Source organism: Camelus bactrianus, chromosome 16 (assembly GCF_048773025.1).
Source record: "Camelus bactrianus isolate YW-2024 breed Bactrian camel chromosome 16, ASM4877302v1, whole genome shotgun sequence".
NCBI classification, from domain to species: Eukaryota; Metazoa; Chordata; class Mammalia; order Artiodactyla; family Camelidae; genus Camelus; species Camelus bactrianus.
This window is the reverse complement of record NC_133554.1, coordinates 40,977,904-40,992,275: the sequence shown is the minus strand read 5'-3', so window position 1 is coordinate 40,992,275 and position 14,372 is coordinate 40,977,904. Positions and strand designations below refer to the sequence as shown.

Below are 14,372 nucleotides of genomic sequence, written 5' to 3'. Positions count from 1 at the left end.
TGTAGTGCTTCAGCTCCTTTATAAGTTCTTTCTTTCTTGGTATGCAGATGAGGATTTTTTTCCCATCTGTAACTTGAAGTTTGAAATCAGTAGTTTAGAACTACTGTTATTACTGCACTCAGTGATTAGTACATTCTTTTGTATCATAAGATTGTAACATTTCTGGGGCTAGTGTTCAGATTTGCTTCCTTTGTCTTTGAAGTAGTACGCCAAGCTTCAGATCTATCCCTTTCCCTCTGTGGTTGGGCCTTCAGGAATTGTGCTTTAGTGAGTTGTTGCTTAATCGGAGGAGGAGCACAAATTATGGTGTCATTTCTGACTTGGAGGAGGAACTGCGCATAGTGGAGCACCATATTCCTAGACTGCCCCATCTTCTGCACTGCCCCCATCTCACCCCTGGGCTTGACAGCCACCCTTTCTTCCAAACTGCTGGAGTGGGAGGGCCTTGTGTGTTCTCAAGGATAGTTATATTGCCTTTAGGACTTGTCTGTTCTTGACCCCAGGAGTCCCCATGTACTTTGAATATTTCAGGAGAAAGACTCCAATAGGGTATTATACATAGGGTATTTAATTTTAATAAGATCTGCCTTGAAGTATTTGCACTCCAGGGCCACTTTGGGCAGGTTAATTAGCCTATTAACTGCTTACAACTTTTCTCTTTTATCCTTTTAAAAACCAGAATCATTTTAGAGCCATGACATAGCCTTTCTTTCACCCCTTGACGTTTGGACTTCTCTGCCAAGAACCTAATACACTGTTAAAAAGAGGATTTTGGATTCCAAAGGATGGTGTGGTTTTCCCAAGCCTTTCTCTGTAGGGTAGAACCAGGAGATGTGCATATCAGAGATGGCTCTGTTGTTCAAAGGTCTACTTTGCACATACTTCCTCCCTACTAGTAACACCTTGCCTTATGGGAGCCCCTACTCATTTCTGCCTTTGAACTCTGAGGAAGAAAGGTCTGAGGGCAGATTAACAGGTAGTTTCCCTGCTTGTGGAGAACTAGTGTGGTTTTGTGGTACTGGTAACAGAAATGGGGTAGGTGGTCCACATTTCAATCTACCCTCCACTTAGAGCTCTTTAGGATGTGTTTTTGAAATGTTACTTTGAATGCTTAAGAATAATGACGGTATTATATGAAAAGAGAGGTGTTTAAACCTAGATTTTGGTATCAAGTAATATGGTGGACTTAAAGATGTATCCTGAAGAACCATCTTTTACAAAACACCTAGAAAAGCTGGGTAAAACATAACATTCTTTTCTTTCCACCTTTTTATTTAGATATGAAATCATTCGGTAGAATCTACTAATCCTAAATATACAGCCCAGTGAGTTTACATGCATATACACCTATGTGATAACCATCCAGACTAAAGTATAGCACATTTCCAGCACTCTAGAATGTTCCCTCATGTCCCTTGGGTGTGTTTTTAATGTCAGCAAAATAGTGGATTCCAATATAACAACTATTAGGGATGCTAGTTGGGCTGTCGTCAAATCAGCTTCTTAAAAGAAACTGGCCCCTTTGTCCCCATCTGGAGGGGAATCTAACATGAGTGGCAATTTTTTTTTTCCTTTTCAGTTTTGTTTTGTTTTTGCTTTTATTTCTTATGGTCAGGGACTTAAATTATTCTGAGTCCAGCTACCTGAATAGCACTTTAGTATGACATGAATGTTTTAACCTACAGTAAAATAAGTAATTAAAATGGGGGGGGTGTTCTACGCTTGTTATCATTCACCATAGCATAGTGAGGAGCTAGCAGTGCAGGGGCAATAATTCCAGTACTGTGTTGTGTGTGTATGTGTAAAGAGTGGGGAGCCAGAAACAAGTAAAATTCACTAAGGAATAGTTATGTTTTGAAGCTTATGTAGAGCCTAGCTTCTCAAAACACTGCAGGAATTTTTAAAAGAAAGAAACAAGTGAGATAGTCTGAGAACTAAAATTAGGGAGATAGGGAGAACTCTTAAACTGTTTTTACTACAAGGAAATTTTCACTTGATGTTCTGGTCTTCTCTTTAAAGACTGAAAATTTTTGTTTGTCATAGTTGCTGTGCTCGGATATCAGGAATTGAATTGAAAGAATGCTGGGAATAAACAGAACACTGCTGTTAGCAGCCTATAGGAACTGAATCTGTCTGCGAGGATGGGCATGCAATATCACTTTTCTCTCTCCTCCCCTTACACCATCATCCTTAATCTTCACATATCATTGGACTGAGCTGCTGCTTTTTTCTCATCTTTGTATCTTATCCCTTGTCGCTCTAATAGTCCATGGTTTCTGTCTTCTTTTTCTCAGCATCCTGACTCCCACCACCACTTTAGGCCTCTGTGGTGTTCAGATAATTCTTTAGGAAATTGCAGACAGGCCAGTAGGCAAGCTGTTTCCTCTGTGAATGGGATCAGTATGGCTTTAGGGAAGGCCCTGGCCTAGACTTGAGTTGCCTTTGGCCAGTAGTTGACCTACAGACATTCTTAGGGAAGAAATCCCTAGGGCCATAAGAGTATAATTTGAAAGTCCTGGTAAAGAGCATAAATGGGCTTTGGAGCCAGATACTTCTGGGGCTCAAATCCCAGCCCTGTCACTGGCTGTGACACCTCAGAACTTGTAATTGTTCTGAACCTGAGTTTTCTTATTTGTAAAATGAAAACAATTCTGATATTACAGGGTTATTATTATTAGAAGATAATTTATATAAAACATGTTCTATAATACTTGATGAAAGTTTAATATATAGTAGTTAGTAACTTAATAAAACCAAATAAATAGTAATGCTTAGAAACCACTTGCATGCTTAGAACTCAGATGTTGATAATTAAAGGATAGTCATAAAGTTTTTGTTCCAGTGACATGTGGGGCCTTGTCTCACTATTGTTAAATATTTTGCTAGAGGGTGAATCCTTTCATCAGGCTGACCTTGTCTTAAGTTTCACAGTAAGATGAAGGTATATCCTAGATTGTCGAAAATATTTGATATTACAACAGGAAGCTTTTTATAACAGGAAAAATACTATGTCCCCTTATTATTAACGAACAGGTACTAAGTGGCGTTGAGGGAGCAGTAAGGTCTGTCAGTACATGGTGCGGTGGGGGTGGGAGGACTGGCAGGCAGTAGCCTGCCAGGTAGAACTTACTGAAGAAGGTGAGGGCTTTCAGGGAGCTGATGGAATTTGGAGTTTTGGCTTACACCTGTACTAGTGGGAAAAGCCTTGCCATGGTAGGAAGGTAATGGGAACACTTCATTTCCTGGGACCAAATGAAGTATGCTTCCTATGATTGCCTTCTGCTCTACAAACACTAGCAAGCCAGGATATATGTACAAGAGTGAGCAGGGGATTGTGCTGCTGTATGCTAGTGAGGGGAGGGAGCTTCTTCCCCTAGGCCAGGCGGGAAGCTAAGGGTAGTGGAATACTAGATCAAGACCAGGAATACTAGATAACATTGCTCCTCCAGAGACACTTGAGATTTCCAAAAGGTATCATTTTCTAGGATCCTTTCTGTTTTCTGCACTCCTTTCTGCAATGCTAAAATCACTCCTTCCTCCTGCCTGCATTAACCACAAGTAATCAGTCTGGTGGCTGGGGCTTGGGAAGCAGCAAATAGCCATTTCTGTAATATCAGCCCTAGAGCAATCACGTGGGCAGGGTATGGCTAACCAGAGAATGGAGTTTTTTATCTTGCATTCATGACTGGAAATAAAGTGCTGTCCTTATTCTCCTCCTGCAGGTCGGTGAGCTGGTAAAGGTTACGAAGATTAATGTGAGTGGTCAGTGGGAAGGGGAGTGTAATGGCAAACGAGGTCACTTCCCATTCACACATGTCCGTCTGCTGGATCAACAGAATCCCGATGAGGACTTCAGCTGAGTATAGCTCAACAAACAGTTTTGCTGACAGATGGGAACAATCTTTTTTTTTTTTCTTTTTTCAATTGCCATCTATACAATTTTCTTACAGATGTCAAAGCAGTCTAGTTTATATAAGCATTCTGTTGCCTGTGATCTTTTTTAGACTGAACTACTCCATCCCAAGTCTCATTTACCGTATTCAGGGTACGAAACTGGAGGGCTTGTGTGTTAACTTCTGAATTGGCAATTTTAGATGGTAGCAGCCTTGCCTGAGTATATCTGAAGGGATAGTATCTTGCCTTCTTTGTCTCAGGCAGTACAAATCAACCTGTGGAAAACTGATGGACAGGAGGGGAGTGTTGCACACTGCTTACCCTGATTCATTCAGTGGTTTTGTGTTCATTCCAAAACCATGCTATCAAATGGCAATAGACTGTTCCCTCCCACCCCCATGAAGTAATCATGCACCGTGTGAATAGTACCCAGTGGGACTGCTTTTTCATTTATAGACCGTGACCATTGTATGACTCATTCTGACAGTTCAAATCCTGAGAATTCTGAGGACACTACTAGAGGCATTTGTCTTCCTTCCCAGTCAATGCTTCATACTTTTTCTTGGGATTTTTTTTTTTTCAAGCCTTGTCATTCTTTTCCCCAAAAACCTGAAAATATGTTAATTCTCAAGATAAGTGTTTGTTTTCATTCCAGATGATAAGCAGGATGTGCAGAGCACTTTATTCAGTGCATAGCTTTACGCCAGTATTGGATTCACTGCGTGGACAGCCAAACTCCCAGCTCTCTGCCTTCCCTCAAGGGGTCATAGTAGGTTCACATTGCTACTGCAGCTAAATAGACTCCTGGCTAATGGGATCCAGCCAGGCCATTCCTCCTGAGTGCCTGAGTGCCAGTATCCTATTAGGGGACTCTGTGGAATTCTTAGCTTCTACTTGGATTGGAAGGACCAATCACTTAGAATATTCCATAGAAGGTTGGGGGCCAAATTCTGCCCTTTGCTTCATGTACAACTTGTATAAAAGTCAAGTTAAAATTACCTGAGTTTTGGGATAAGGTTAGCTGTTTGAAAAATGAACCAATCATGAATTACTTATATATTATTCATTTCATATGGCCAGAATAGTGCTCGAAGTACATCACATTATAAACTGCCTTCATTTTGGACTCTTTATGTTCAAGTTTAGTTTACAAACCTATTTAAGTATGGAATGATTCATATGGATCAGGTGCTCCAAAGAATAGACTTCTGAGACCAAAAATGACCTAGGCTATTTAGACTACAATATGAAACTTTCAAAATTAGTTCCTAGTCTAGAGGCACTTGCTGGTCTCTGGTGTGATATGACCAATAGAAACACCTTGTTTTTTGCTTTGGGCCTCATTTTAGAAAAGTAATGTGTCTTTCTAATTATTTTGCATAGGTTAAGATTAATTTGCATTCTTTGAACATACGCCAAATCATGGTATCCCAGTGACTAGCACAATGTCTGGCACAGTCAGAGTACAGGTGTTTTAGTGAGTGAATGAGGGGTATGCAGAAGTTCATTATATGGCACAGGGAAGCCAGCTGGCACAGGATTACATACATTACCACAAGCAAACTAATGAGTTGACGCTAATTTAATATATTTTTACCTCACACTAAAGTAATGCTTGATAAAGACATTAATACTCGACTTTTAAAATGTTAGCACAGTGCTATGCATACAGTGGGTGCTCGATAATGTTGAATGGACAGATTTGTAATACTAGACTTAATTCCATCTGACTAGTCTGTTAAATTTTCAGTTAGGACATAGATACTGTAAAATCCAAATACACATTAAATCTCGTTTTCCTGAAAGTATGACATCTAAAATATTTGTAGAAAAGCTTTGTCACAACTGATTTGAATGTTTGTATTTTCTTTTGCCTTTGACTTTGATATTGGCTTGTAATGTCTCTTTTCATCATGTGTAATATTGGTGGAACATGCAGCTCTACCCAAATCATAAGAATTTTTCAATGATCTGTTGTCTAAAGCCGTTACAGGAACTGTTGGGTTGGATTTGGCTGAGTGTGGCAGTTGTTGGACCTTAAGAAATCAGAGGACTTCTTATAAATATCTTCCAAAAGCAGATGCTAGAATTCTATTCAAGTGCATATGTACATTGTCACAGAGCAAAGTAAACTGAAATTGGCTGCTATATTTTATATAATAATTTCTGCAAAAGCCCATTTTTTTGGATACTAATATTTGACATGGTTAATTCTTATTAATTTGTTGGAATTGTTTATTGTTAATAATGCAAATAGATAATTTTTAATTATCCTTAAGTAACATTTCACTATTAATGGTTTGAAATGGGTGATAAGCAAACCAATTTGAAATAAAATATGAACATGTGCCATTGTATTATAACACTATACACTTTCTTGACAGTTAAATTTAAGAAAAAAAAATGGTTTTTTTGTAGCATGTATTGTATATGTTTATAGTATATGTAGTAAATAAAAATATGGCCAAATGTTTGGCTTGGTGATCTTTTGAAGAAAGTAATCTTTGAATATTTTTCACAAAAGAGCTAAATGTTTTACGCCTAGGGAATAAGAGTTGTGTGTACTCAACAGCTTGTAGTCAGTCAGATTATCAGATAAAGAAGCAGTGATACACACTCTGTGGGTACTCATTAAAGATGGGATTAATCATTGATGATATTTTGAAGGGTCTCCAGAAGTCATAAAATATTAATTTGAGGGGACTATAAGAAGAGTGATTGTATGATGATTGGGAAGCTGGAATGATGTGAACAGAGAATGTCATACTCGCCCAGAAATGGTTATATATAGATGTAAAGAAAATATGAATGAGGGGGGAGGGCATATAGCTTAAGTGGTAGAGTACATGCTTAGCATGCACAAGGTCCTAGGTTCAATCCCCAGTACTCCCTCTAAAAACATAAATAAATAAACCTAATTACCTCCCCCCCAAATAAATAAATAAAGTTAAAAAAAAATATGAATGAATATGGTAGGGGGCTTTGTAAAGCAAATAAGGAATGTGGATGTTATAGGTTTTTACAATGTTAGTACAGATACTCAGTGTAATTCCTCCTTTTTTTTTTTTTTTATAAGTAGCACTTTTTTAGGATAGATAATTTAGGAAATTTTAAAAAGGTTAAACATTATGTTCTTCCCATCTTTTCTTAAAGCATATGTATGTTTAGATACAGCCACACAGTGTGTGAATATATACACCTAAAATGTTGACATTATACTCCATAGTCTTATGTCCTGTGGGTGATGAAGTTTTAAAACGAAAAGGACAAGTTTTGCTAGTCATTTATACAGTATTCTGCCTTGGACCCAAAACAAAACATTTAGTTACTGCTGTAGACATAGCAGAATATCAACCCAGAGTTAAATAAGGGAAACTACTGCAAAGGGAGCCAGCTTCGGCATACACACACTTAACAGCCAGGTGATTAAAGTATGTTTCCACTTTTTATCAGTAAGAGATAAACTCCCAAAATCTTGAGATAATTTGAGTGTTGGGTTGCTTTACATAGCCTGGAGTGCTCACACCAGCTCTTACATTTTATGCCCTGATCTTCAGATTAAGTTCTGTTCCTTTTAAAGATATGAAGAAAGAAGTGGCTCCATCCATAGCTTAAAATATGAAAATAGCCCTCCAAAGTTTGGAAGGAGGAGGCTAAGAATTTGGAACTCTGCTGCCACGCATAACGTGAAGAAAAAGAAACGGGGAGGTAAAGTTGGCGGCAGGGAACAAGAAGAGCTAGCCATTAAGAAGTGAGGTTTGAAAGGAGCAGGGGTTTAAGGATTCTCTAGGGATACAGGTTGAAAGCAAGCTTAACTTGGCTTCTCCTTAACTCCAGTTTATTCTTGGTTCCAGCTTAAATGTCACTTTCTCAGAGATACTTTCTCTAAACCCCTAAATGCAGTTTATAATCATCATATTCACCTTCACAAATTGTAATTAGCAGATTGTAATTATCTATTTCTGTGATGATTTCGTTCCACTTGCTCTGTTAAGACTATAGATCAGTTCCATCAGGGCAGGAGCCACATCTCATTTGTTCATCATTCTGTCTCCAGAGCCTGGTTCATAGCAGGCAATACATTTTTTTGTTTGAATGTTTTCCTTAGCAGGGTTTGAGTCTGGGGAATAGGAACCCAACTGGTTACCTCTCAGCTGTTCCCAGCATCTCTGATCTTGTGTATGCTCAAAGACTGTAGGTTCATTTTAATATTGGTCAGAGTAAAACCCATTTCCAGAGGTCTTTCTGTTGTGGAAACGTGACATGCTTGACAAAGCCCGGTCTCAAGGGTTTGGATGCTTTCCTGTACTTTGCCTTTTCCATAGAAGGGGAGGTAACAGTCACTTAGAGGGGAGCTATATCCATACAATGAAGTTTATCCACTGGTTGTATCTAAATTTCTAGTTTTAGCAATATTTTCAAAAAAGCTGAATTCCATTAACAAAAATGTCAAGATTATGTCCAAATTATTTTGTTCTAAAATACCAGTTGTAATGGAAGTAGCTTAATATATCCTAAACAATATTCAAAGTAATTTTTCCTTATCTGTTATTATTTAGGTTTTTCAATAACAGACCTCAGAGGCAGCAACTCAAGGAAGCACCTCAAAGGGGAAGGGTCTTCATGAATTCTCTCTTTGCATTTATGGTAAAGGATATGACCCCATTCTGATGTCAAAATAGTTTGAAAGTAAAGAGGAAATCGACCTGAGTCTGGGGCCCTAATCCTTTTCTGAGCCTTGTGATACAACGAGAAAAAAGGAGATAGCCAGATCCCATCCCCAAAAAAGAGTAACAAGAGGAAGTGTCTTATTTAAATTCTTTGGCCACATCTTTTCTCCCACTAGAATCAAGCTCTTTATCTACTTTCACTTTTTCTTTTGAAAAAGAAATTGTCCCAGTTTCTTATTTCCCTTCTTAGGCATGCCTGTGGGATTAGGTTTATGGCTGAACCACCAGGTAGTTGCTTCTTGTTCCTTAGCAAGCTTAGCCTTATGATAAAGGGCAGTCTTTTTTTGTTGTCATGGCAATAGATTTACATAAGCAAGAACTGGGAGAAAACACTTGTTTGGAAGAATTTGTGGTAAATTTCATTGTAATGAAAAGATAAAGTACCAACTTGGTGGGCTAGCAGCTAGAATTTGAAACAACAGAATGGACTTTTCCTATTCCTTTTAGTGAGATCTATTTGATAGGTACCACATTTGGCTATCTAAAAAATGTAATGATCCTTAGTTCTCTCCTTAATCACATTTTCAGTAGCAATTAGGATATAGTATATATGTGGGTGCCTGTTCTTCTAAAGCAGAGATTGTCCAGAATCTTGATCCCTAGGGGATCCACAGATAAACTCAAGGAGTGTGACAGAGATTGCTTACTCAAATCCATGTTCATTTCTTCCTGCACACACAAGGTTTCCCAGACTCCCTTTCATTACATATGACCATGTATCTGAGTTCAGCCAATGGACTGTGTGCAGAAGTGCCTGCACCACTTTCAGGCCCGGCTTATAGAAACATCCCACAGGTGCTGCTCCATGCTTTTCCTTTCCATCAGGCTGGAATGATGATGACACCCAGGGCAGAGCCTTCATCCACCTGAACCCAAAGTGACTACGTGGAGAAGGGCCTCTTCGGCTTGGTGACCAGCTTAACTAGTAAGAAATATAAACTTGTTCAGCCATATGTGTTTTTTGCTTGTGGAAAGGTAATTAGGTTTATGTATTTATTTAATTAATGGAGGTACTGGGGGATTGAATCCAGGACCTCGTGCATGCTAAGCAGGCACTCCAGCACTGAGCTATACTCTCCCCCCTCAACTGTACGTTTTTAAGGTCTAATAGTAGTTAGCCTACTCTAATACAAGGGATTTGATTTGGATATGTGAGAGGTTGACCACCTGGCAGGTTATTATGACTATATGATGCCAAAGTTTTGTAGAAGTCAATAAGATTCTTCAGGCACTTCAGATAACCAACAAATAATTTTCAGTGTATGTCCTGTGTAATACCTGAAATTGAAATTTAACTGGGCATCCTGTATTTTTATTTGCTAAATCTGGCAACTCTCTATCCCTGGTTTCCCTTTTAGAGAAACACTGCTGCAGGGCTGCTGCTCTTTCCTCCAGGGGAACTGAATTCTGCAGCAAAAACAGTCCATACCAGGACAGCTAGCGCCAACCAGCTCATTCCATAGCTCACATGCTTCTCATCTTTGCTAATTGCCCCCAAGTGTCAGTCCCCTTAGTCACCTATCATTTTGTTACTGGCCTACTTAAGCTGTACTGGGTCTTCTTTGACCACACATCACCCATTTTTGGACTTTACTCCATCTTTGAAACTTTTGCCATCTTGTTACACTCCCTACCCTCTTACTATCACCAACCAAATTGCTTCTCATTTAGTGAAGACTTTTGACACTTGGTTCACAGTATTTCTTCTTGCCAAGTCTGCTGTCATCAGGGGTTACCCATTCATCACCTTGGCTTCTCATTTTTTTGACCACCTCAAATCCATTGTCTTATACTGGTACATCCCCAACATCTTAAACATCTTACTCTTTGACCACTGCCTTCTAGCCTTCCAGTTCTCTCACTGTTTTCCCAAAGCCCTTGTTCTTCCATTTCAGAGCTCCTTCTAGTCCCTAAATTCCTCAACTATCAGCCATCTACTATCCTTTTTTTCTCCAAGTTAGATAATGAATAAATACATAATATATTATCAGGTCTTAGATAGACCCAACTGCCTCTGATCAGCTCCATTTGGATGTCCCGAAGGCACCTCAAACTCAATAGATTCTAAACTGAATTCATCATCCCTTCCCCCATCTGCCCCTTATCTACACTCCCTGTCTCAGATTCTATCACCATTTGGCCAAGCCTAAAATCTGGGGACCATCCTTCATTCCTTCCTCTCATTCATCATCCCATTTCTAGTCATGTACCAAGTCCTAACTCCTGAACATCAGAAATCTGTCCACTTATCTCCATCCCCACTGCTTTTGCCTTAGTTCATAGTGCCAATGTCTCTCAACTGGATGACCTCAACAGCCACCTAGCTGCTCTCTCAGGTCTAGTTTTAGCCTCTCCAATCCCTCTGTCATGTTGCAGCCCTAGTGAGCTTTCTGTGACTCATATTTGATTGTATTCTCCTTCAGCAGGTATCTAAACTCCTTGCAAAGGGAAACAGCTCCTTGTGTTCCAATTCCTGCTCCTCCCTCCAGCCTCACCTCTCCTTACTTTCCCTGCTGTACTCTGGGCTGTAGCCATATGGAATTTCTTGTCCTTTCTTTACCTGACCCTACCTGATCACCCCTCCAGGGTTTTGAACAGTCTTTACCTCTATCTGACTCACCTTCTCCCTCACCTTCTTATCTAACACTCTAATTTGGGTTAGGTATCTGTTCCATGTCCTCTCCTGGCAATAAGTGCTTCTATTTGTCACACTGAACTGAAATTGCCTGTGCATGTGTTGGTCACAAGACTAAGACTGCTTGTTGTATTTCCAGCACCTAGCCCTGCTTGACACACAGCAGATACCCAGGGTGTGTATTTTGAACGAAAGAATGAAAAACAGAATAGCTGGGCTAGAGGTCATCAAAAGCCAGGTGGGAGTGGTGGGTAGTAATAATCCTAGGGACTTAAGAAAGTTATAGTATCGGTTAGCTTTTGCTGTAAAATAAATCACATACTTAGTAGCTTAAAACAATCATTTATCTTATAATTCTACAGCTCAGCAATTTGCGTTGGATTCTGCTGGGTGGTTTTTCTGGTCTGGGCTGGTCTCACGTGTCTGAGGTCAGCTTCTGGTTGGCTGGGGATTGGCTGGTCTTGGATGTCCCTCAGATGACAGAGTTTTTCTCTGTTTCGTGTGATCTTTCATCCTCCAGCAGGGTAGCCTGGACTGGTTCTCGGCTATTGACAGGGTTCCTGGACAAGGCCTCTTAAGGCCTGGCCTTAGAAATGACAGTGTCAATTCCACTGCATTCTGTTTTGCTCAAAGTGAGTCTCAAGGCCAGCTCAGATGCAAGGAGTGAAGAAATAGACTCTACCTCTTGATGGGAGATGCTGTAAAGTCATACCAAAGGGATGTGGATATAGGAAGAGTGAAGGATGGTGGCCATTTTTGCGATCTATACAACTACTCCATAATAAGCAAAAAAACTGACTAAAATGTGTGAAGAGGCACAGATTACTAGGAAGCATCATGATGAGTCAATATCCAAATGTTCATAATTTTTCTTCATTTTATTTTGTAACTTGAACAATTTGCATGTGTAATCATGATTTTTAGTACCTGACAAAGTAGGTGTTTGGAACTGGGCCACAAGGACTGTTTAAGAAGAAAGGCACTTGGAAAAATATCACTGAGAATGAAGACTGACAGTAAGCTTCATAAGGGAAAGGGTTGTGTCCACTTTACTAACTTTTATCTATAGCATCTCACATGATTAGCACATGGAAGACACAGCAAATATCTGTCAAAGGAATGATGGTAAATCTCCATTTTCTGTTGTAAAGGAGAGCTGAATGCCTTTTCTTACTAGCCGTGTTGCTGCATGTGGATGTGCAGGTTATGCCCTTTCCGAGTGAAGCTGAAATCCAACCTGCACTGTGCTATCCAAGAAGCAGCGTTGGTCCCCGGCTTTGCCTGCAGGGTGCATCATTTTAAATTCAAAGACACATTTTGCTTGCTAAGCACTGAGCCCCTAGGGCTGCATCTGTGTGGAAAGGGCACCTATTTTACAAGTCTCACAAAAGTTCCCTGTGGGTGAGCAGGGCCCTGATACTCAATACGGTAGCAGAAGACTGGTTACTGAGGCATATGAGATGGCACAAAATGCACAAAGCAAGAAAGTAAAGAAAGCGCAAAATACTGTTCCTATAAATGGATCAGGATAAATGAATGAGAGATTGAGAGAAACAGGAGCAAGAAGAAAACAAAAACTTAGCTTAATACATCTGAACTGAATTCAGAAACCAACTGAGAGTTAACAGACCAGAACAGTGAAGCACACAAAATATGATTTGTTTCTATAAAAGGCAAATCTATAGAGACAGAAAATAGATTAATGGTTGCCTGGGGCTGAGAGTAGGAATGGAGATTGACTGTAAATGGGTTCAGTTTCATTTTAATGTGATGGAAATGTTCTAAAATTAGATTGTGGCAATGATTTTACAACTCTGTAAATATACAAAAATTCATTGAATTGTATGCTTAAAATGGGTGGATTGTATGGTATGTAAGTTATATCTCAATAAAGCCACTTAAAAACATTGTCTTGTCAGTCTTAGCATCTCTAAAAGTGAATAAGACATTATATGTCTCTGATGTGATACAATAGGAAGCTCATAGCAAGCACCATTTCTAAGGCATTCAAATCCCCCAAAATTGAACCTGACTTTGATCCTGTAAACTAATAAGTTTACAAGAAGTATGAGAAATAGAGGAACAAGTTAAATAACACCATGAGGAACTGTGGAAACATCCAGGATGTGAGATATTCTACAAAACAAATGGCCCAGTTTCTTCTCAAATCAGTGACATGAAAAAGGACAGGAAAAGGAGATCTGTTATGGATAAAAAGAGACTTAAGAGACCTATCCATCAACTGATGCTCTGTGTGAACTTAGTTTGTATCCTGATTCAAGTAAACCCATTGGAAAAAGACACCAAACATGGGAAAGTAAACATGGATTGGATAATTAGATGATGTTAAGAAATGTTAATCTTAATTTTTATGACTGAAGTATAGTCAGTTATAATTATCAATTCCTAGTGTACAGCATAATGTCCCAGTCATGCATATATATACACATGTATTTGTTTTCATATTCTTTTTCATTAAAGGTTATTACACGATAGTGACTATAGTTCCCTGTGCTATACAGAAGAAATCTGTCTTTTATCTATTTTTATATATAATGGTTAACATTTGCAAATCTCAAACTCCCAAATTTATTCCTTCCCATACACCTTTCCCTCGGTAACCATAAGATTGTTTACTAAGTCTGCAAGTCTGTTTTGTAGATGAGTTCATTAGAATCCTCTTTTTTTTCTTTTAGAGTCCACATATGAGTGATATCAAATGGTATTTTTCTTTCTGTTTCTGGCTTACTTCACTTAGAATGACGATCTCCAGGTCCATCCATGTTGCTGCAAATGGCATTATTTTATTATTTTTTTTTTATCAATGAGTAGTATTCCATGGTTTAACTATACCACAACTTCTTTATCCAGTCATCTGTCGATGGACATTTAGGTTGCTTCCATGTCTTGGCTATTGTATATAGTGCTTCTATGAACATTGGAGTGCATGTATCTTTTTGAATTAGAGTTCCGTCCAGATATATGCACAGGAGTGGGATTGCTGGATCATATGGTAAGTCTATTTTTAGTTTTTTGAGTTATCTCCATGCTGGCTGCACCAAACTTTTTCCATCATGGCTGCACCAAACTATATTCCCACCAGCAGTGTAAGA

General features: G+C 39.1%; 1 protein-coding gene across 2 annotated transcripts in view; it reads left to right on the top strand.

Moving 5' to 3' along the window:
• CRK (CRK proto-oncogene, adaptor protein) overlaps positions 1 to 13,166 on the top strand; it is a 28,440-nt gene extending 15,274 nt beyond the window's left edge. Inside the window, exon 3 of one of the 2 annotated variants that reach the window (XM_074343207.1) lies at positions 3,723 to 13,166. In XM_074343207.1, coding sequence (XP_074199308.1) covers positions 3,723 to 3,860 — 138 coding nt within the window. In that variant the 3' untranslated portion in view covers positions 3,861 to 13,166. The remainder of the gene's footprint in view (positions 1 to 3,722) is intronic. The other variant, XM_074343208.1, reaches the window with a different exon arrangement.
• The last annotated feature ends 1,206 nt before the right edge of the window (positions 13,167 to 14,372 follow it).